The 24,705-nt window shown below is 43.1% G+C and overlaps 1 protein-coding gene across 3 annotated transcripts; it reads left to right on the top strand.

Annotated features, from left to right (window-relative positions):
• Nucleotides 1-54: 54 nt before the first annotated feature.
• On the top strand, nt 55-24,705 carry WDR31 (WD repeat domain 31). 3 transcript variants are annotated; one of them, XM_009188241.4, is made up of 11 exons: nt 55-176; nt 4,262-4,415; nt 8,672-8,815; nt 9,584-9,713; nt 11,745-11,819; nt 17,480-17,624; nt 17,724-17,824; nt 19,054-19,121; nt 20,134-20,275; nt 22,262-22,424; nt 24,296-24,705. In XM_009188241.4, exons 3-11 carry the CDS (start codon nt 8,700-8,702, stop codon nt 24,454-24,456), a joined length of 1,101 nt encoding a protein of 366 aa, XP_009186505.1. In that variant the 5' UTR covers nt 55-176; nt 4,262-4,415; nt 8,672-8,699; the 3' UTR covers nt 24,457-24,705. The 3 variants fall into 3 exon arrangements, with proteins under 3 accessions (XP_009186505.1, XP_003911386.1, XP_017805114.1); XM_003911337.5 differs by having other exon boundaries at nt 9,581-9,713; XM_017949625.3 differs by lacking the exon at nt 9,584-9,713.

Below are 24,705 nucleotides of genomic sequence, written 5' to 3'. Positions count from 1 at the left end.
GCTAGCGGAACTGCGGTTCGGCTGCCGGCGAGGGTGCCCGGAGGCTTTTCGTCAGCACTCCCACCCTAGCAACGTGCGCCTGCTGCTGGGGCGGAGGCGGGGGAGGGCTCGGAGGCTGCTCACACCCGCCAGCTCCGCGTTCCCGCTGGCTCCAGCTCCAGCCCCCGAGCCCGCCGGTGGGTACTCAGCCTGAGGTGGGAGAAAGGGGCTAAGCGGCAGACTGGGAGCGGGCAACCTGCGCCCTTTGGCCGAAGCGGAGAGCGGTTATGAGGGCCGACCTTGTGTTGGGTGGCGCTAGGTTCCCATCTTGGGGGACTCCTCTCCCCTCCTTCCACATACACATCAAAAATAAGCTTTAGGCCGGGCGCGGTGGCTCACGCCTGGAATCCTAGCACTGTGGGAGGTGGGTGGATTGCCTGAGCTCAGGAGTTCGAGACCAGCCTGGGCAACACGGTGAAACCCTGTCTCTACTAAAATACAAAAAATTAGCCAGGTGTGGTGGCGTGCGCGTGTAGTCCCAGCTACTTGGGAAGCTGAGGCAGGAGAACTGCCAGAACCCGGGAGGCGGAGGTTGCAGTGAGCCGAGATCGCGCCACTGCACACTAGCCTGGGCGACAGAGGGAGACTCGAGACTCCGTCTCTAAAAAAATAAATAAATAAAAAATAATAAACTTTAGTTGTTCGTATAATGGGCAGAGAGAGGAGCACTTGTGATCTGAAGCAACAGAAAGGAAAAACTGCACACAAGTCCACAAGTCATCCCCCAAATTTGAGGCAACCTTGAGAGTGGCGGCCTAGAACTGGCTCCCTATGTGACTCTAGGCAAGACCCTCTTATTCCCTGGACCTCGGTTTCCGCTATCTGTACCATTAGAAGGTCGAACCAGACCAGCTTCCAGGTGTTTCTACTCATACTTTTCTTTCTTTGAGCATTGTTTTGGCGGCTAAAGATGCCTTGGTCTCCCAGAGTGTAAGATAGAAGTGTGCAGAGGGAGATTTCCGGAGACGGAGGGAGATAAGATATCAGCGTTTGCATGAACAGGGGACCAGGGAAATAAGGTGCAGTCCACCCAGCTCTGCCCCTGTGACCTTCAGCAAGTCACAGCCTGCTGAGTCCCAGTTTCTTCATGAAATAGAGCAGTTGGATAGGTACTGGTGTATATCAAGGAATATTGCACTGGAGAGTTAGAGAATTCTCTGCTTTATGTTTAGGGTGGTTTAGAGTGACTACTGGATATCTCAAGGCCTTTGGAAAGCAGATTAGAATCGAAATAAGTGCCAGGATTCAGACTGAGGCCTGGTTCCAACTGGAACCAATGGGGACATCCAGAGCCGTAATTGAGTCTATAGATTTTCCCATGTCCTCTCCAGCCTTTCTGGGTCTGGAGTCTGGGATGAAACAGGGTGACTGCTCTCTAAAGGATACGTTGTTGGGCAGGTTAAAAGGGCCCTTATGTTGTTGGATCCTTAAAAAGTGTACCACTGGGCTGGGTGCAGTGGCTCACGCCTGTGATCCCAGCATTTTGGGAGGCCAAGGCAGGCAGATTACCTGAGGTCAGGAGTTCGAGACCAGTCTGACCAACATGAAGAAACCCTGTCTCTACTAAAAATACAAAATTAGCTGGGCGTGGTGACAGGTGCCTGTAATCCCAGCTACTCGGGAAGCTGAGACTGGAGAATCGCTTGAACCTGGGAGGTGGAGGTTGCGGTGAGCCGAGATCGCACCATTGCGCTCCAGCCTGGGCAACAAGAGCCAAACTCCAAGCTGACTCTTCATCTTAGTATTCCATTAATTAATTCAACAAATATTTATTTGCCTTGCATTCATTCTCCTAGGCTAAGGTCAAATCATAGATACAAAAATGAACCAGAAATTATACCTCCTCTCAAGTATATTACATGTTCATAATAAAAATAGTGGAAGAAAACTTAGCAGTATTTTTATTTCTTAGTCTACTCATAATAAGTTACAACAACGTAGACGTAACCCAAATTCACATACTTTGTTCTTGAGACTTTTTAATTGCCTTGCTATGTAACATAATGAATTCTTAGCTTTATTGGATCCAGTCACTCTGATCAGAGGCCATAATTTACTTCAGCTTTAATATCCGCTAGATTTATATATCCATTTGTATATGTTCTCTGTGTATATTTGTGCATTAATATTTGTGCATTATGAACAGTATTAATAAGGGTGAAAATGCTGCTTCCAGTATGATCACTGTTAATCTTGCAGTCATGCTAGTAACCATAATTTATTGTTAACAGCTTGCCAGAATGAACCGAAAGCTTTACATGCACTAGCTTTTGTAGAGATGCAGTATAATACGCTGGTCAAGAACAGGGCCTCTGGAGTTAAACTGCCTGGATTCAAGTTTCAGCTCTGCCACTTATTTGCAGTATAAACTTGACCAAGCTATTTGATATCTCTGTGCCTCACTTTTCTCATCTGCAAAATGGCCATACAGGTTGAGTATCACTTATCTGAAATGTTTGGGACTAGAAGTGTTTCAAATTTCAGATTTTAGAATATTTGCATTATATACTTAAGGGTTGAGCACCCCTAATGGAAAACCTGAAATCCAAAATGCTCCAATGTGGCCAGGCACAGTGGCTCATGCCTGTAATCCCAGCACTTTGGGAAGCCTAGGTGGGCAGATCATTTGAGGTCAGGAGTTCGAGACCAGCCTGGCCAACATGGTGAAACCCCGTCTCTACAAAAAACACAAAACTTAGCCGGACATAGTGGCACACACCTGTAATCGCAGCTACTCAGGAGGCTGAGGCAGGAGAATTGCTTGAACCTGGGAGGTAGAGGTTGCCGTGAGCTGAGGTTGTGCCACTGCACTCCAGCCTGGGCAATAGAGTAAGATTCTGTCTTAAAAAAAAAAAAAAAAAAAAAGGCTGGGCGTGGTGGCTCAAGCCTGTAATCCCAGCACTTTGGGAGACCAAGATGGGTGGATCACAAGGTCAGGAGATGGAGACCATCCTGGCTAACACGGTGAAAACCCGTCTGTACTAAAAAAATACAAAAAAAAAAAAAACTAGTCGGGCGAGGTGGTGGGCGCCTGTAGTCCCAGCTACTCGGGAGGCTGAGGCAGGAGAATGGCGTAAACCCAGGAGGCGGAGCTTGCAGTGAGCTGAAATCCGGCCACTGCACTCCAGCCTGGGCGACAGAGCGAGACTCCGTCTCAAAAAAAAACGAAACAAAAACAAAAACAAACAAAAAAAAGAAATCCAAAATGCTTCAATGACTATTTCCTCCTTATGTCATGTCAGTGCTCAAAGAGTTTTAGATTGTGGAGCATTTTCAATTTTGGATTTTTGGATTAGATGCTCAGCCTGTAGTAATGGTATCTCAGAGGCTTGTGGAATAGATAAAATGAGTTAATAAATATAAAACCTATAGCAATTCCTGGTACATTTTAAGTGCTATTTTTAATCTTCGCAGAAGTCAGTGATGGAGTTATTATCCTATTTTACACATAGGAAAGTGAGACTTAGAGAGGTTCAACAACTTGCCCAAGGCCACATTGAGCTATAATTCACAACTAGTCCTGTCTAATGCAGATACTAATGCATTTAATCAAATGTTGTTCTGACTATTCTGTGCTGCCCTTAATTCTCAGAATAAGCTGTACTGTCAATCAATATTTAGAATTTATTTGAATTCTTAAAATTAGTTATTAAAATGCAATAAAACTGTTTATTCTTTGTAGACATTTATAATGGAAATTCTGGACTAGAAGTCAAGAGATTTACTTAGTTATAATTTTGAGCAAATAATATTTCTATCCTTATTCTGCAGATCTTTAAATAAATGGTCGTAGTTATAATTTTGAGCAAATAATATTTCTACCCTTATTCTGCAGATCTTGAAATAAATAAATGGTTTATATATGGTGATTTTGAAAAGCTCTTCCATCTCAAATTCTAGGATAATTATTTGAAACAGGAGAAATTGCCTTTTTCACAAAAGCAGTAAACTCTGAAGTAAGCAGTCAACTCAAGATTTTTGATGAACAGAAGTACTATGTTAGGAGCAAAATCAAAATGTTTAATGATGTATTTAAATATATTTTGCATATTTTAAAAATAGATATATAATTAACATTATAGTATACTTTCCTGAATTGTGGAAATGTGAGAGAGATAATCTTGGAATTTTGTAAAATATTTCTTTCTTTGTGAGGGAAAACTACACCTAACCATCTCTTTAATAAACAAGGTCTTTATTTATCTTGTAAATCTCTTTTCAGTGCAAACATGCTTAGACAGAGAAGAGATTAACTTCAGTGGCTTCCCACTAATTACAGAGATTAAGAAGTACCTGCCTGAATTATTTTCCAAAGGATACACATTACAAATTATTGCATAGGGGCAGCTCACCAAGAAGATCCTATTGGTTTGGGGGTAAGTAATTCTAAAAGTTATCTTTTCCTTAGAATGTCCCATGAATATGCTTTTCTTGGGAAGTATGGCTCTCTGACTATACCAATCAGTTTTGAGCAGAGCCAATCCATTTATAGCACCTGTAATTTCCAGTGACCTAGATCTGTGGATGACATCTGTCGTTAGTTTGATGACAATGTTGAAAAATAGGTTAGGCTGGCAGATAAGAAGCCCTGCACCCTCTATCTATAAACAATACCACATCCCAAGCTTTTTGAAAACTATCCTGAATTTTGCCTCTCAGCACATCTTGTAGTCTCTTACAGAAAATCCTGGACTATCTGAAGTGGAAGGGACTTTAGATTCGCCACTTCACAAGTATTTTTCTTGTACAGTACTGTGCAAGCCACTCGGGGTACAAAGATGAATAATGAAAGACCTTCTCTCATTATACTCATAGTCTACTAAAAATCATTTCATCTAGTGTCCTAATTTTTTGGTTGGGGAGACTGAGGCCAGAGTGGGGAATGGAGCTGTTCAAGGACACATAATGGGATGAGGCAGGGCTGGGGTAGATCCTGGGTCTCTTGATGCCACTCACATTGTTTCCATTGCATTATGCTTTTCTGTATTGGTTACCTAGTCTTGTCAGGAGGTAATTCTATCCTCTTCTCAAAACGTAGGCTGAAATTCTTCTGGAAAGCTCTATTTTTTTTAACGCTAATGGTATGAATGAGAATATTAAGTTGGTGCGTTTTAGCTGCTGTTCTCTCCTATAGACAGTTCTTCCTAGAATTAGGTTGGTCATGCCCATAAGAAACTCATTTCCTAGAACTTTTAAGCAGAACCTCAGAAGAAATGGGGATTGGGTGCTCCCACTGCCCCCCATACTTCCCTCAGCTCTTTGATATCACAGCTGGTTGCAGGGGACACGTGACCTGGAGTAGTTGAGACTGGTCCTTAGGTTCCTTGGGTCCCAGCAAATGTTCATGCTGGTCACATCTTCAGGTTTCTCTTTTTTTCAGTTTCACCAGCAACTGGTATAGGACCTACATAAATAAGGTGCTTAGGAGGTGTTTCCTGAATGAGTGGAGGAGCATGTTTGAATGCATAATACATTCTCTTTCTTTTCAGTTCTAGCCTTGTTAGTTGAGGGGGATGATACAAGTAAATCTGGAAAATGTTTCATTATTCTTTTTATTCTAATATGTAATCCAATATTAACATTATTTAAATTCTGGGTCACTGGCTCTCAAACTTTTTGGTCTCAGAACTTCTTTTCATTCTTAAAAATTAAGAACCCCCAAAGAGGTTTTGCTTATGTAGGTTATAGATTGGATTTGAATCCTGCTCTGCTACTATTGTTTGACATTAAAACTGAGATTGAATGCCACATGCAGGGTTTGTTAAATTTAAAAATAAATAAATGAGGCAGGCACGGTGGCTCACACCTGTAATCCCAGCACTTTGGGAAGCCAAGGCGGGTGGATCACCTGAGGTCAGGAGTTTGAGACTAGCCTTGCCAAAAAATGGTGAAACCCCATCTCTACTAAAAATACAGAAAAAAAAAAAAAAAAAAAAAAGACCTGATGTAGTGGTGCATGCCTGTAGTCCCAGCTACTTGGGAGGCTGAGACAGGAGAATTGCTTGAACCCAGGAGGCAGAGGTTGCAGTGGGCAGAGATCACGTCATTGCACTCCAGCCTGGGTGACAAGAGTGAAACTCCGTCTCAAAAAAATAAATAAAATAAATAAGTAAATGAATTAATTAAAAAAAACAGAAATTTTAAAGATATTTACTTATTAATTTTCAATTAGTAATAAACCTATTACATATTAACATAAAACATCATTTTATGAAAAATAAATATACTTTCCAAAACCAAAATATTTAGTTAGAAAAAATGGTATTGCTTTATGGTTTTGCAAATTTCTAATGTTTCCCTTAAACAGGAGACAATTTGACTTGGATATCTGCTTCTGTATTCAGTCTATTGTAATCTATTGTTTATGTTGAGGTATAAAAAGAAAAGAAGGCCTGCACTTTGGGAGGCCAGGGAACGTGGATTGCTTGAGCCCAGGAGTTGGCGAAACCCCATCTCTACAAAAAACACAAAAAAATTAGCTGGGCGTGATGGTGTAAGCCTGTAGTCCCAGCTCCCCGGGAGGCTGAGGTGGGAGGATCACCTAAGCCTGGGAGGTGGAGGGTACAGTGAGATCACACCACTGCACTCCAGCCTGGGTGATAGAGTGAGACCCTGTCTCAAAATAAAAAAGAAAGGAGAAGGAAGAAGGAAAAAGGAAGAAGGAAGAAGGAAAAGGAGGAGAAGGGAGAAGGAAAAAGGAAGAAGGAAGAAGGAGAAGGAGGAGAAGGAAGAAAGGAGAGGAAGGGAGAGAGGGAGGGAGAGAAGGGCCTCACCGAGAGATGTAGTTGGAAAAGGGAAGTCCTCCCAAACTCCCTAAAAGGCTCTCAGGAATCCCCCATGATCCATGGATCACACTTTAAGAAATGCTAGTCTAGGTCGTTACCTATATTGTCTCATTTAGTGTCATTAAATCTGGCATCTCAGAACATCTATTTCATGATTCTGGCACACTGAGAGGTGCTGTAGTGAAATTATTAAGAAAAAAAAAATCCAGCAACCAAGGAAGGTTACAACCTTTTAGAATAACTGAGGCTTTTCTTTTTCAAGAAGCTTCAGTAATGTGAATTATTTTTTATTTTTGATTACATCTTCTTAGTATTTATTTTATTGTGGCAGAGTGCATGTAACATAAAATTTATGATTAGTAACATTTAGTATATAGAGACAATGTTGTGCAACCATCATCACTATCTAGTTTTAGAACACTTTCATCAGTCCAAAAGGAAACTCTGCCTCTTAGTTTTTTTGTGTTGCTATAAAAAAAAAAAAACTGAGCCTAAGTAGTTTATAAAGAAAAGCAGTTTAGGCCGGGCGCGGTGGCTCAAGCCTGTAATCCCAGCACTTTGGGAGGCCGAGACGGGCGGATCACGAGGTCAGGAGATCGAGACCATCCTGGCTGACACGGTGAAACCCCGTCTCTACTAAAATACAAAAAACTAGCCGGGCGAGGTGGCGGGCGCCTGTAGTCCCAGCTACTCGGGAGGCTGAGGCAGGAGAATGGCGGGAACCCGGGAGGCGGAGCTTGCAGTGAGCTGAGATCCGGCCACTGCACTCCAGCCTGGGCGGCAGAGCGAGACTCCGTCTCAAAAAAAAAAAAAAAAAAAAAAAAGAAAAGCAGTTTATTTGGCTCACAGTTCTGCAGGCTGTATAAAAAGCATGACACGGGCTTCTGTTTCTGGTGAGGGCTCAGGAAGCTTCCACTGTGGCAGAAGGCAAAGGAGAGTGGGCATCCCATGGCAAGAGAGGAAGGAACCAGGTGAGGAGGAAGGTGCCAGGCTTTTTTAAAAACAGTTAGTTCTTGTGGGAACTAATAGAGTATGAGAACTCACTAATTACCAGGGAGATGTCACCAAGTATTCATGAGGGATCTGGCCACATGACCAAAACACCTCCAACTAAGCCCTACCTCCAACATTGGGGATCAAATTTCAACATGAGATTTGGAGGGGGCACATATCCAAACTATATCTAGTCTATTAAGATATTCTATATTACATTCTATCTGTATCTATTAAGTAGTCACTCCCCAATCTCTTCCTCATCCCAGCTCTTGGCAACCACTAATCTGCTTTTTGTCTCTAGGTTTGCCAACTATGGATATTTCATATATATAGAATATGAACTATGTAGCCTTTTGTGTCTGGCTTCTTTTGCTTAGCATGATGTTCTCAAGATTCACCCATGTTGTAATATGTATGAGTACTTCATTCCTTTTAATGGCCAAGTAATATTTCATTGTATGGATTGACCACATGATGTTTATCCATTCATTTGTTGATGAATATTTGAGTTGTTTTCACTTTTCGGCCACTGTGAACAGTGCTGCTGTGAACATTTGTGCACAAATTTTTGTTTGAACATCTGTTTCTGTGTTTTTGGCTGTAAACCCAGGAGAAGAATTGCTGGACCATATGGCACTTCTGTTTTTTAGTTATTTCAGGACTTCTTAGTCTTTTTTAAAATCAGTTTTGTTTTGTGTATCTGCAACCTCAGGGCCGTAAGGGTGAAGCAGGGTGAGGAGGAAAAGCAAAAGCATACAATTAATTAGTCTGAAAAAGGATTTATTTTCAACATCATACTACCATTATTGTGCCTAACAAAATTAACAGTATGTATTCTTTTTATTAAACAGGGAACGCAACTTCCAGCAGCCACAAGGAATGCTGCTACTCAGGTGCCAACTGAAACAAGCTCCTCCACAGAAGGTTTGGTGTAGGTTTTGTGCCGTGATGGGGAAACTGCAAAGCAAACTCAAACACAGCACTTACAAATACAGGTACAGCAATCCTCCCCTGGGAGCCCAGGTTTTATCATGCCCCATTAAAACTCTCCACTAAAGAAAGAGAAGACCCAGGGTGAATGTTGATGGCCTTCCCTGAATAGTTTAGTGTGTTTTCTTTTGGATAAGAAACAGTCAGGGCTGGGTGTGCTGTCTCATGCCTGTAATCCCAGCACTTTGGGAGGCCGAGGTGGACAGATTGCTTGAGGTCAGTAGTTTGAGACCAGCCTTGGCAACATGGCAAAACCCTATCTCTACAAAAAATACAAAAATTAGCTGGGCATGATGGCATGAGCCTATAGTCCCAGCTACGTGGGAAGCTGAGGTGGGAAGATTGCTGGAGCCCAGGAAGTCAAGGCTGCAGTGAGCCATGTGTGCCACTGCACTCCAGCCTGGGCAACAGAGTGAGACCCTGTCTCAAAAGAAAGAAACAGTCAGTTTATTAGCTAGTGGCTGCACCCATACACAGAGGGGCCTAAATCTTTAGGATTAATTGCTAGTGTGAGCAAAGAAAGACTCCTGGCTTCTTGGCTTCAGGATCCCCCTTTATCAGATTCCAATCCTTCAGTCATTCTGCACATTTTCAGAATAAATAATACCATTGCTGACAATGTCAGTGGGTCTCCCTTCTCTTCTCCTTTTTAAATATTCCTCCTTAGTCTGGCCTGAATTGCCTTCTTAACCCACATTCTTCTCCCTACCCCACCACACCCCTATCCATTCCCATGCCATTGGGTCTCTCATTTTCTATACTCTTTTTAGCAGGCCTGATGAAATTATAGAAGAGAGAATTCAGACTAAAGCTTTTCAAGAGTATAGCCCAGCTCACATGGATACCGTCTCTGTCGTTGCTGCTTTGAACTCAGATGTTTGTGTCTCTGGAGGGAAAGATAAGGTGGGGTTTGCAGTGTTTCCTGGGAAACGAACTTTATTGCAGGGAAAGGAAGATATTTTGAAAGGAAGTCTAGGGTTTGCATTTCTGGAGCAGGGTTGATGAGTATAAAAATATGAGCTTTAGAGTTAGGAAGACTGGGTTTAAATCCCTGCTTGGCCACTACCCATTCGTTTGGACAAGTCTTTAAATTTTTTTGAGCTTCAGTCTTATCTGTTAAGTGGGAATAATAATGCTACCTCACAGGTGGTTATAAAGATTAAATCAAAGAACGTAGGTGAGATCCTTAACACTGTGCCTGACCACCCACGTGCTTTCTATAAATGGCAGAGATCATACTTCCCACCAATGCCATGTTACACCTACATGGAGACACAGGAGTTAATTGTCAGCAAAAGGAACTTTCTAATCTCTTCTTTTATGCTCTTTACACTGATATGCATTATGATTCCTCCTGTGTTTTTGTCCTCTTTCCTCCCATTCTCGCATTTCTCTCCTTCATATTTGGATCTATCATAGCACTCACACCTGGGATACTGGTAACACAACTGCTAATTCTTTTTGTAGTGAATAATACTAATAATGGGCCGGGTGTGGCCGCTCACACCTATAATCCCAGCACTTTGGGAGGCCATGGCAGGTGGATCACTTGAGGATAGGAGCTGAAGACCAGCCTGGACAACATGGCGAAACCCCGTCTCTACTAAAAATACAAAAATTAGGGGGGGCATGGTGGCGCATGCCTGTAATCCTAGCTACTTGGGAGGCTGAGGCTCAAGAATTGCTTGAACCTGGGAGGTGGAGGTTGCAGTAAGCTGAGATCGGGCCACCGTACTCCAGCCTGGGTGGCAGAGCAAGACTCTGTCTCAAAAAATAATAATAATGTCTCTCATTTTCAATAGCCTTTTAGAGTCTTCAAATTCCATTTGCATACTGTATTCCACTGGTTCTAAGATGCATGTTTTCACATTTTATTTTATTTTATTATTATTATTATTATTATTATTTATTTTTTTTTTTTTGAGAGGGAGTTTTGCCCTTGTTGTCCAGGCTGGAGTGCAATGGCTCGATCTTGGCTCACCTCAACCTCCGCCTCCTGGGTTCAAGCGATTCTTGAGCCTCAGCTTCCTGAGTAGCTGGGATTACAGGCATGTGCCACCACACCTGGCTAATTTTGTATTTTTTTTAGTAGAGATGGGGTTTCTCCATATTGGTCAGGCTGGTCTCGAACTCCCGACCTCAGGTGATCCGCCCGCCTTGGCCTCCCGAAGTGCTGGGATTACAGGCATGAGCCACCATGCCTGGCCCTGTTTTCACATTGTAACACTTCTTAAATCAGGATGCATCTAAGTATCCTAATTTAATTGGCAGTATTTTGTCTTAAAATCTAGGCCGGGCAGGGTGGCTCACTGCAGTCTCCACCTCCTGGGTTCAAGCGATTCTGCTGCCTCAGCCTCCTGAGTAGCTGGGATTATGGGCATGTGCCACCATGCCTGTCTTATTTTGTATTTTTAGTAGAGATGGGGTTTCTCCATGTTGGTCAGTCTGGTCTCTGACTCCCGACCTCAGGTGATCTGCCCACCTCAGCCTCCCAAAGTGCTGGATTATAGGCATGAGCCACTGTGCCCAGCTTGAAATGGTAAATTTTTTTAAAAAGCACCACAACAAAAATATACAGCGCAGTAGGAAAACAAATCTAACCCTATGTGGAATTCTCCTTCACCATCTACAGCCAGAACCTCCAGTGGAATCAGTTCTCCTTGGGGAATGTTAGCCCAAACCCATCAGTAAGTTTAGAGCAGTGGTCTAGTGTGAGAGGGAGAGAGAGAGAACCACCAGGAGGAAAGAAAAGAAACTCAAAGGAGGGGCACATGAGGAGGGATGGCCACAACAGGGAGCCCCTAATGCTTTGAGCAAGTCCCTGAACAGAGAGGGAGTGAGTGAAGAGGGAGAAAGTAAGGTGGGAATGCAGTAGAGGCTAGTGTCACTTTAACAACAATTGAGTAATGAAACTAAAATCTTCACTCTCTTCAGACAGTTGTGGCCTATAATTGGAAAACTGGAAATGTGGTGAAAAGGTTCAAAGGACATGAACATGAGATCACCAAGGTAATTGTCAAATGATTATTATGAAGGCAATCTGGAACTGAATAAAGGATAGCTAATAGTTCTAGATATTAAGGGTGACTGAATCTTTGATCTTAAGGAAAAATGCAAAGGCTTTGTTTGATGCTGTGAAGTCCTACTTCAGGAGAAACAGAGCAAACCATTCACTTAGTTGTTGTTACAGGCATATCGAACAGTTTTTCTTTTGTCATTAAGCCCTTAATAGCAAACAGAACACAGCTGATAACAACTCTCTCTGACCTATCCTGACTCAGCAGGTACAGTACTGAAGGCTTACCCTGTGCTTACCATAGCTAGGAAAATGACAAAATCCCTGTGCTCAGCAACCTTTTAGTCTAGTTGGGGACATTTAATGAACATTCAATAACAATGAAATAAAAATTAATTTGTTAGATAGCATTACAGACCAGAGTGAGCTTCCAGCAAAAATGATAGAGAATGCCAGTTTATATATAATTCCCTGCTCTGAAGTCCACCTAAATGAACCAAAAATTAAGATACACACTTCTTTTATAATGAAAGTAGGCATCAGCCACAATCCCATAGCACAGAATATGATAGTTGCTCGCCAGATACGTTGTGTTCTGAACTAGACTGATAGGGAACACCATGCTCTATTCACTTATCCCCAGATATTTGACAGAGTGCAGATTACACTAAAAGAGCTGGTCCTGAATGGTCCTCCCAACAGTCCTTTATTTAGAAAGATGAGGACTAAGGATATAGATTGTTTACCAGTAAAACAAGACAATGTAACAAAATCGAGGCTGCTGCCAGCTTGCTTCTCTTTCTTCCAGTCACCCTAAAATGCTGCAGGACTGGCCAGGCATGGTGGCTCATCCCTGTAATCCCAGTGCTTTGGGAGGCTGAGGCAGGAGTATCATTTGAGGCCAGGAATGTTTTGTTTTGTTTTTTGAGATAGAGTCTCACTCTCTCTGTTGTGTGATCACAGCTCACTGCAACCTCCATCTCGCGGGTTCAAGCTATTCTTCTGCCTTGGCCGCCCAAGTAACTGGGATTACAGACGTGTGCCACCACACCCGGCTAATTTTTATATTTTTAGTAGAGATGGGGTTTTGCTCGGTTGGCCAGGCTGGTCTCCAACCCCTGGCCTCAAGTGATTTGCCCGAGGCCAGGAGTTTAAAACCAGCCTGCGACATAGCAAGACCCCATCTTGACAAAAAATAAAAAAAACTAGCTAGGCATGTTGGTGCACACCTGTAGTCTCAGCTATTTAGACAAGACATAATCAGCCATCAGTATTCAGGATGACAAATCAAGACATAATCAACCATCAATATTCAGCATGACAAATCAAGTTATAGTAGACCTTGGACTGAAAGGAAAGAAAGTGAGAGAGAATTGACTGTGTGTGAGTGTGTGTATGTGCGTGCACTTGTGTGTGTGTGCACATGCATGTGTGTGTGTGTGTGCATGTAATACTTGAGCATGTATCAAGCCTTGTTGAATTTACTGCCAAAGATTGGACTTGCCCTCATTCAAAGATGAAAAGATTAATAAGCAGAAAGGATCCAAAGTGAGGTCTATATGCCTAGATTTTTTTTAAATACACATATAACAAGCTAATGTCAGATGAAAATACACTTTAAAGGAAGAACTACTCAAGAAGCAAAGATAAAATTTGATTAATGCTTTTTTACTCTATAAATTAAGAGAACATATACTCTATGAAACAATAAGTTGAAAAAATAAGACAAGCCAGGTGCAGTGGCTCCTGCCTGTAATTCTGGCACTTTGGCAAGGCAAGGCAGGAGGATTGCTTGAGCCCAAGAATTTGAGACCAGCCCAGGCAGCATAATGAGACCCCATCTCCACAAAAAATTAAAAAATTAGTTGGATGTGGTGGTGCGCGCCTATAGTCCCAGCTACTCAGGAATCTGATGTGGGAGGATCATTTGAGTCCATGAAGTTGAATTCATAGTGAGCTGTGATTATTTCACTGCACTCCAGCCTTGGTGACAGAGCAAGATTTGTCTCAAAAAAAAAAAAAAAAAAAAAAAAAAGTGAGACAATAGAAGAATTATCTGGGGGAGAAAAGATTTGAGGAAAAATATTATTAAAAAGTAAAAATTGGCCAGGCAGGGTAGCTCATTCCTATAATCCCAACACTTTGGGAAGCTGAGGTGGGAGCATTGCTTGAGCTCAGGAGTTCAAGACCAGCTTGCGCAACATAGCAAGACCTGTCTCTACTACAAATAAAAATACAAATACATTCAGTGGTCATAGTGGTGCATGCCTATAGTCTAAACTACTTGGGAGGCTAAGGCAAGAGGATCGTTTAAGCCAGGGAGATGGAGGCTGCAGTGGGCTATAGTTGCGCCATTGCAGCCCAGCCTGGGTGACATAGCGAGACCCAGTCAGAAAGAAAGAAAGAGGGAGGGAGGGAAGAGAGAGAGAGAGAGAGAGAGAAAGAGAGAAAGAGAAAAGAGAGAAAGAAAAAAAGAGAAGAAAGAGAATGAGAGAGAGAGAAAGAAAGAAAGAGAGAGAGAGAAAGGAAAGGAAGAAAGAAAAAGATTATTTATGTGCGGAGAGTGTTGTTCATATGTAAAGGCATGGAAAGACATTCTTAAATCCGTAAAATCTTGCCATATGCAAAGCATTCCTGAATAATATAGTTGAAGGTATATTATTAAAGAATGTGAATGGGCCAGGCGTGGTGGCTAACGCCTGTAATCCCAGCACTTTGGGAGGCCAAGGCGGGCGGATCACCTGAGGTCGGGAGTTCAAGACCAGCCTGACCAACATGGAGAAACCCCATCTCTACTAAAAATACAAAATTAGCTGGGTGTGGTGGCGCATGCCTGTAATCCCAGCTACTCAAGAGACTGAGGCAGGAGAATCGCTTGAACCCAGGAGGCAGAGGTTGTGGTGAGCTGAGATCGCGCCATTGCACTCCAGCTTGGGCAACAAGAGGGAAAGAAAAAAAAAAAGAATGCGAATGAATGATGAATAATAAAGCCAACTAATATTAAAGAAGTTCCAAACTGAATTCACTGTATGAGTCTTCAATCCAATTAAACACAGAATTATGTCTAAAGAATTGTCAAAACTAGGGCTATGAGAAGAAATGTAATTGTTTTAATTCTTTAAAAAATTTATATGAATAAAATGCAAAATATTAATAATATGATAATAGACTGGATAAAAATCCAAGAGAGTACCTACAAAAGTGGGAATGAGCCAGAAGTAATATAATTGTGCTAATTAAAGAAAAAATTGTTTTTCCTTATAGGAGATTCTTTTCTTTCTGAAATTAATACATTGAGAATATGAGTTTAAAGATATTAATACATATATAGAGGTATCATGAGAAGAACTCAGGTTACATATTATTTAAATTAAAAATATAAAGAAAGGGAAAAATAAATCTAAAAATAAATATGCAATTTTATAGAAAAAGAAGACAATGAAAATATGACAAAATGTTTTTCAAAACCAGCAGAAAAGATGGAAGAAACAAGATCAAACATATATATGATAGCAGTAAATGTAATTGGGATAAATTCACTTATTGAAAGGCAGTACTCTTACTGAGTTAAAAACTAAAGCCACCTATACATTGTTTAAAAGAGACATATCTAGGCTGGGTACAATGGCTCACGTTTGTAATCCCAGCACTTTAGGGGGCTGAGGCGGGTGGATCACTTGAGGTCAGGAGTTCAAGACCAGCCTGGCCAACATGGCAAAACCCCATCTCTACTAAAAATTAAAAAAAAAAAAATTAGCCAGGCATGGTGGCACACACCTGTAATTCCACCTATGCGGGAGGCTGAGACAGGAGAATCACTTGAACCTGGGAGGCAGAGGTTGCAGTGAGCAGAGATCATACCATTGCACTCCAGCCTGGGCGACAGAGTGAGACTGTGTCTCAGTAAATAAATAAATAAATAAATAAGACATATCTAATGCAAAGCACCTTTAAAATTTAAAGTGAAATAGTAAACATAGAACAGATATTTGTACATGTGCGCACACACACACACACACATATATATAGCAACATTGTTTAGAATAGCCAAAAGCTGGAAACAACCCAAATGTCCTTTGACAGATTCATGGATAAACAAAATGTGGTAATATACATACAGTGGGCTATTTTTCACCCTTAAAAAGGAATGAAATAGGCCAGGCACAGTGGCTTATGCTTGTAAACCCAGCATTGTGGGAGGCCCAGGCAGATAGATCACTTGAGCCTGGGAATTCGAGGCCAGCCTGAGCAACATGGCAAAACCCCATCTCTACAGAAAATACAAAAATTAGTCGGGTGTGGTGGCACACACTTATAGTCCCAGCTATTCAGGAGGCTGAGGCAAGTGGATTGCTTGAACTCAGGAAGGGAAGGTTGCAGTGAACTGAGACCAGGTCACTGCACTCCAGCCTGGGTGACAGAGCAAGACCCTGTCTCAAAAAAAAAGGAATGAATTTCTGATACATGTTACAACATGGCTGAACCCTGAAAACATTATGCTAAGTAAGAGCCAGACACAAAAGGACAAATATGGTATGATTCCACTTATATGAGGTACCTAGAATAGTCAAGTCCATAGAGACAGAAGTAGAATAATTGCGGGTGCCAGCAGCTGCGGGGAGAGGAAAATGGACAGTAATTGTTTAAAGGTTGTAGAGTTTCAGTTTGGGATGATGGAAAAGTTCTAGAGATGATAGTGGTGATGGTTATACAACAACGAATGTACTTGTTGCCACTGAGTTGTACATTTAAAAATAGTTAAAATTGTAAGTTTTATGTATATTTACCACAGTTACAAAAAAAAAAAATCACACAAAAAAGAACACGATGGAAGAGATCAGAACAGGAAGAACAGGTCAGCAAAGATATATCAGGCAAATGTAAACAAACAGAGCAGGAGTTGGGATGATGATATCAAGCAAAGTTGTATTCAAGGTAAAAAGCATAAAATGGAACAGAGATTCACTTCAAATTCATCATAAGTACAACAGAATCACCTGTCATAACAGTACAGTATCCATTTTTGGGGTGCAGTGATGATCAGGTGTAAAAGGAATCCCACAGGAGGAAGTTCTATAGGAAGCCCAAGAAGGGAAACATCCTCACCAAGGTAACGTGATCTGAGGAGGTGAGATTTTTAACCTTACCCTGAAGGACAGGAGGAAATCTGCTACATAAAGGAAAAGGTAGCACAACGTTGAAAAAGGTGGAAATTCAGACTGGCCCATGCTTTGCATTCATAGATTTCAAGCTTAGGTATTACTCTTGAGAAGTGTGTGTGGGGGCCAGGCGTGGTGGCTCACGCCTGTAATCCCGGCACTTTGGGAGGCCGAGGTGGGCGGTTCACCTGAGATCAGGAATTGGAGACCAGCCTGGCCAACGTGGTGAAACCCTGTCTCTACTAAAAATATTAAAATTAGCTGGGTGTGGTGGCTGTCGCCTGTAATCCCGGGAGGTGGAGGCTTCAGTGAGCCAAGATCGCACCACTGCACTCCAACCTGGGTGACAGTGAGACTCCATCTCAAAAAAAAAAAAAAAAAAAGAAGTGTGTGGGGAGGGAGTTATGCAGACTCATCTTTTTTCCCCCAATTTAAAGTCCAGTCCAACTAGCACACCAGAGCTATTTCAGTGTTAGTGTTTTTTCCCTGAGCAGGTAACCTGTATTCCCAATTCCAACCAGTTCTTCAGTGCCTCTCGTGACAGGATGGTCATGATGTGGGACTTGCACGGTTCCTCACAACCAAGGCAGCAATTGTGTGGCCATGCCATGGTGGTCACCGGATTGGCTGTGAGTCCAGGTAAAACAAAGTGAACCTCTTCCCAACACCTTGATACTTTCTGAAAAACCCTGTTCAGGTCCCCTCTCACAGGCTGTCTTCTCACCATTGTTTCCAAAGACTCATCACAGCTGTGCACTGGCTCTCGGGACAACACCCTGCTTCTGTGGGATGTGGTGACAGGACAGAGTGTGGAAAGAGCATCTGTCTCCAGAAACGTGGTATGAACTCGAACTTGGTACAGAACAGGGCAGCAGAAAGGAGCATGGGGTGAAGGAAAGGCTCAGGAGAAAAATCAGGAGGCCCATGAGCAGAAATTAGAGCCTGGATCCCAATTGCTGTCCCCTAACCTGCTGTGAGACCCTGGCCTCTCGAGGTTATTAGATTAGATGGTCCCTTGAGTCTTCTGCTCCAGACAATGATTTTACTCACTCTTATGGGAATTAAAAATGGTCTTCATTATTTATTTCACTATTACTTTTCTTCTGTGGGCCAGACACTGTGCTAGGAACAGGGTTAGTGACCAAGGACAGAGTTCCTGTCCTCCAGGAGCTCACAGCTTATGCTTATTGCATGTTCATACATGTAACATCATGTGGAGAAATAAACATTACCTTTTGCTTTATGTAGAATTTGCATTGCTTTTGAAGGACCAGTTGTTTTCTAGTAGCAGACTGGTATAAACTGCAGAGCCTTTGGAGTCAGTCATACCCAGGTTCAAATCATGGATCTATTACTTACCAGCTATGTTATCTCAAGGAAGTTACTTAAGCTCTTAGAGTGTCTATGTCTTCATTTATAAAACGGGGAGAATTCTATCACCTGCTAAGGTTCTTCAGAGGGTGAATTGAAATACTAGATGTGAAATACCTGTCGTTGTACCTGACCTATAGTAGATGTTCTTTTAGTGGTCGTCAAATTTCAGTCCCAGTCATCTTTTCTAATTTTGAAGATGACTGCCAATGGTCAGATGTGCTTGCCCCATGCCCTCTATATTGGTGGAGTTTACTGGAAGAAAAGAAAATCCTGTTATTTTGGGTTATTTTGGAAACTGTTTTATGCCTGTCCAAGCAGGAGACTGCAGGGATAAAGAGAAACATGAATGCTCTTCCTGATCCCCATGAGGTGTTGGGCTAGAGTTTCAGTGAACCCGCCTTACAACAGGGGCTGTTCTATCTGCCACACAGCTGGGGTTTCAGGTACTCTAAGGGTGCCTGCATGTATTTTGGTGCTCACAACTGGCCCAGCTGTTCCCTTGCTGCTGATAACCTGGGAGATGCAGGTAGAGCATGACTGATAGGTATCTGCAAAAGGTAAGATGCCTGTAAATGAATTTGCTAGTTCAGAATCCTTGAGAAGAGGCACAGTGATGCTAGTTAGCACATTTGACAGGAATTACAGCAGAGGAATGACTTGGTGTGAGAAGTTCTGAACATTTTGCTTTTTCTAGGTCACTCACCTGTGCTGGGTCCCCAGAGAACCATACATACTACAGACCTCTGAAGATAAAACCCTCAGGTGGGCTTACTGAGCAGCAGTGAAAGTGTTTCTTGTGAGGTTTGTGGCTCCCATGTGTACATGGCTCCATTCCCACTCTGCTTCTCCACATTGCTCTGCCCTTCCCAGAGCCTTCTGTTCCTCTGCCCTTCACTGGTGGTGGGGCCTCTCTGCTCTGGCCCCATGGATCATTAAGGTAGGGACTGTATACCATGAGATCAGGCCTGGTAAAAGCCCCTGTTCTAGATGGTTTCAAAGCATCTGATTCAGCCAGCTCCTGCTATGTGAATGTGTTCAGATTAACCCCAGAATCAGTCATTTGCTTGTCCCACCCTGTCGGGCTGCCTGGCTCTCCTTGCTACTCCTGCATGGCTCCTGGTGTTCTCAGTCACCCAGCCTTCAGCTGAAGCCCTCCCTGGGGAAGCAGGGTCAAAATCAGCATCAGGGGAGTCAGTAAAGTCAATAGTTCTTAGACCGGAGAGCATAACTAGAAACTTTGGATCTCAGAAGAGATTCTCCTTAGAAAATGATAGGAATGGGGTAAAGAGGTAAAAATAAAATAAGGAGCAAAACAAAATACTCCCCAGTGGACCCCATAGCCAAGGTTGGCCATGGCCTGTATGTAAATCTTCTGTAACTGATTCTGAATGATGACTGATCTTCCGTATCATAATAAGTATCTTTTTAAAAATTTAAGTCACAGGCACAGAAATATCCTTTTGTCCATGGAAAGCAGTGCCTCAAAGGACCAAATTAACAAATTAACTTGTACAATTAAGATGCTTGGTCTCAATTTCTATTAACTGATCTCAAAATAGAAAGAACTCAGATGTCATTCAATTTGGTTACTTCCTGCCAGCTTTAGAGTCTCAGAGATTGATCTGGTTCATGCTGCTGTTTTTAGGTAAATCATGCCATTCCAATCTGGCTGGCCTACACAGCAAAGAGCCAAGACTTTTATGGTAGTGGGACAATACGGGTATATTTCAGCCACATTTACTACAAGCTAATTTCCTGCCCTAATCTCTTTCAGATTATGGGACAGTCGGGGGCTGCAGGTAGCTCATATGTTTCCTGCAAAGCAGTACATTCAGACCTACTGTGAAGTCAGTGTGGATGGACACAAGTGTGTCTCCTGCAGCAATGGCTTTGGAGGAGAAGGCTGTGAAGCCACGGTAGGAGACTGTGTGAGGTCCAGGTATCTGGTTGCTGATGAACAGATCACTTACTCTGGCCTTATGCCTGTAGCTGTTCTACACAGGCGAGCTCTGCTAATTGCTCAGGCCTCTTTCAAAATCATACTGTGAGTGATTCTTTGCATTCCAGTTGCTTCATTTAAGAAACATTCATAGGGGAGGCCGAGGCAGGAGGATTACTTGAGCCCAGAAGTTTGAGACTAGCTTGGGCAACAGAGCAAGACCCTGTCTCTATATAAAAATAAAAAGTTAGCTGGGCATGGTGGTGTGTGCCTGTAGTCCAAGCTATTCAGAGGCTGAGGTGGGAGGATCAACTGAGCCCAGGAGTTTGAGGCCAGCCTGGGCAACAAGGGAGACCCCATCTCAAAAAAATAAAGAAAGAAAAGAAAAGAAACATTCGTCAACTTAGGGCTCTCTGAATTGGTAGTAGGAAAGAGGAATGGGATGAGAGTCAAGATGGGGAAGAGCTAAACACAGAACCAGTCTGCTGATGTCTCTACTCGCAGCAGAGCTTGGAGAGGGGAGGGACTGTTTGAAGAACGAGATTTATTCCCATTATAGGCATGGCCACAGTAAAAGAAGCTCAAGCTTTTTAGGAAATTTGGAGCTCTAGTGTTGGTCCAGGGCCTACTCCATCCCTTACTCATATACCTTCCTTGCAGTTAATTTTGGAATAGATTGCCTAGGCTCCTCCAAAGCACCTTAGATTCATAATTGTAGAATATCAATTAAAAGGGTTATCTAGTATTCGAATAGAACAATTATGCCTCCTATTTTATCGAACATTTCTTGTGTGCTGGGCACTGGGCTGAGCACATTACATGTAGTATCTCATTTAATCCTTAAAAACAACCCCATGAGTTAGGTACTATTATAATTCCCATTTCACAGACAAGGAAATAGAGGCATGGCAAGTTGACATTTCTTGCACAAGACCATATCCCTAGTAAATGGTAGATTGGGGTGTTGCAGCCTTTGAATGTAGCATCTCTTTTCTAAGTGAAACATTTCCAGCTTCTACAGCTATTCCCTGGATAACATGCTGTCCAATAACTTCATTATCTTTTTGGACATAATTCAATTTGCTGTCCTCTCTGAACATTATTCTCCAGCTGTGATCTGATCTGTATCTATGAGAGTGGGACTGGCAGCACTGACTGGCACTTCCCTCTTGTAGACACTAGTCTTCACACATCAAGGTTCAGCATCTAGGCATTAAATCAGAATGTCTACACCTATATGTACTTATACCTATGAGGTACTTCTAACCATGGGGTCCCCATAGGACCCACAGATGCCAAGAGGTTGAAATAAGGCAGCTCTTGAGTTGCCATGAAAGCAAACAACCCCATACTGTTGTTTCGGGTTCCCCATGATGGGACACCATCATGCTGTAGGACTAGGAGCTTTTACTTCCCTAACCATTAAAAAGGCAAAAACTTATGACACATTCTTTTTTTTTTTTTTTTTTTTTGAGACGGAGTCTTGCTCTGTCGCCCAGGCTGGAGTGCAGTGGCCGGATCTCAGCTCACTGCAAGCTCCGCCTCCCGGGTTCACGCCATTCTCCTGCCTCAGCCTCCCAAGTAGCTGGGACTACAGGCGCCCACCACCTCGCCCGGCTAGTTTTTTTTTTTGTATTTTTTAGTAGAGACGGGGTTTCACCGTGTTAGCCAGGATGGTCTCGATCTCCTGACCTCGTGATCCGCCCGTCTCGGCCTCCCAAAGTGCTGGGATTACAGGCTTGAGCCACCGCGCCCGGCCAGACACATTCTTAACCAGGGTTGTTTGAGACATAGTTGAGGCTTAAAATAATCACTAGATGGGGGTTGTTGGGTCTGTGGATGGATGAAGATACGTGAGCAGGTAAGTGGAGGGAATAGGTACATCATGGGAGCGGGGGTGATGGATATTCGTGGACGAAGCTAGACGAGTAAGTATGAGCTGGTCCATGTCATTACTTTGCAGTTGTGGGACCTAAGACAGACTCGAAACAGAATATGTGAGTATAAGGGGCATTTCCAGACTGTTGCGTCCTGCGTCTTTCTACCAAGAGCATTGGCCTTGATGCCTTTAATTGCTACCTCATCACATGATTGCAAGGTGAAGATTTGGAACCAAGATACTGGAGGTAAGGAGTCTGCTGTCAGTTCTCCTTGAAAGACACATGAAGTCCTAAAACCTTCTTTAAAACTCCCTCTTCCCATTGCTCAGCATTACAAAGCCACCCATCTTCTGCCACTGTCTAGTCCTGTGGTTAAGAGGTGATGTCAAGATGCTATCCCCATGTATCCCCTGGTACCATGTTGCATAGACTCATTCCTGAGAACTCACATAGATTTGGCTCTTACATTCTTTCTACCTGAAGTTCTTCATCAGATTCTAATTTGTGACACTTAAAATACCTGGAAAAGAGAACAAGAATTGCCACTTTTGGCCGAGTGCGGTGGCTCAAGCCTGTAATCCCAGCACTTTGGGAGGCCGAGACGGGCGGATCACGAGGTCAGGAGATCGAGACCATCCTGGCTAACACGGTGAAACCCTGTCTCTACTAAAAAATACAAAAAACTAGCCGGGCGAGGTGGCGGGCGCCTGTAGTCCCAGCTACTCGGGAGGCTGAGGCAGGAGAATGGTGTAAACCCGGGAGGCGGAGCTTGCAGTGAGCCGAGATCTGTCCACTGCACTCCAGCCTGGGTGACAGAGCGAGACTCCATCTCAAAAAAAAAAAAAGAATTGCCACTTTTGAATTCTTCTTTCGAGGACTAAAATGAAACCCTCAGCTTTTGGTGAGGTTAAGGGGGAGTCAGGATAGTTTCAGAAAGTCTCTGCCCTGTTTTGATTCTGTAGCTGAAGTTTAAGAACACGGTAAGCTCATAACATTTCAAAGCATCAGAGAAAAAGGATGTCTTATGCAACCCAGGTCCCCAGATTCCTGGATCTGCTGGAGCCAGCCCCTGCTGGCCGATTGTTAAATATTCAGGATTTTTGTGAACTGGTTTTTAAACCTTTGGTGGCCTGAAATCTGATCATGGTGGAGGTATTTACACCATGAAAATTGACAAGTGCTATGAATCGGTGGTGGTAGTGTTTTTTCCTCCAGAAAGCTGGTTTACCAGCACGCCACTGCCTCCATCTGTTCTGTCCTGGACACAGGGTTCTGCCACAGACAGAAAAATAGCATTGACTTAAAGAACTTTAAACCAAATCTCTCCTACAGCAGTCTTCTAGAACTCAGCTCCTCTCAGGGGAGACAGGGTAGTTCCCTCAGAGAATAGAGGCGGGACCGTGTCTTGTGGGCACTCTGCAAATAACTGTGGCCACAAGCCAAACTTCCATAGTAAGGACAGCCTGCTGTACCGTCACCTGGAGCGGCTTCTCCAGCCACCCAGGTGTAACAGTTGCTTGAGGAAAAAGAGCAGATGTTTTAGACTTAATGATCATAAACCTTACCAGGGAGAACGAGGTCTGAAAGTGTTGACCTGACCAAGTGGCACAGATTCCCTGCCCACCAGGTATGAGCCTGTAGATTTCAGAAGAGTGGCCTCTAAGATGCAGATGGAGGGAGATGGGTCAGCTGAAACCCCTAAAGAATGCCTTTCAGGCTCCCCCATTATCCTTCATCTCCAAGGCATCAAGACCCCAGGAAGCCAGCAGCTAAAGATCAGTATCCTTGTATGTTTTTCCCTGCCTGGGCCCTGCTTTATTCTCTGGACAGGTGACTGAGGGCACCTTTGTAACATGTCTTTAGCCGGTGAGACCCTGATACTTCTGGTGATGGTATGCATCCTGTTTGGCCCATGTGCCATTCTCTACCATTGATGTCGTGGGGTTGGCCCAATTTCTGACCTCCCTGATATGCTTTCCTCTGAAGAACTGGGGCCTCTCTCATACTGGTTAGATATGTACAGCAAATGCTTTATTTCCTTGCATTTCTCATGAAGACATCACGTTTCATGATGCTACACTCTTGGCCTAATCTGCTGGTTCCCCTTTTCCCCCCAGCCTGCCTTTTCACCTTGTCTCTGGATGGATCAGGACCCTTGACTTCTCTGGCTGTTGGTGACGCCATCTCCTTATTGTGTGCAAGTTTTAACAGAGGAATTCACTTACTCAGAATGGACCACAGCCGAGGGCTGGAACTGCAGGAAGTGGCAGCATTCTGAGGCCAAGAGACACTCACTGGACAATATCAAACCATGGCCCTTTCTCAGCGTGACTTTGTGTCTTTCCCAGTTATCTTGTGGGGAGTGGGATGTAGGGCTGGTATTCTTTGTTTAGGTTCACTTAGAAGAGGTATCAGTGTTGTAAGTCAAATAATTTAAGTCCAGTGATTCAAAATCAGGCATAGAGTCCAGAAACATGGACTACACATAAGGTTCTCTATTTAAGTTAAATACAAATGCAACTTTTTA

This window comes from Papio anubis, chromosome 13, assembly GCF_008728515.1.
Source record: "Papio anubis isolate 15944 chromosome 13, Panubis1.0, whole genome shotgun sequence".
In the NCBI taxonomy this organism is placed as follows: Eukaryota; Metazoa; Chordata; class Mammalia; order Primates; family Cercopithecidae; genus Papio; species Papio anubis.
Note: the sequence above shows the minus strand (reverse complement) of the source record. Positions and strands in the feature narration are given on the sequence as shown.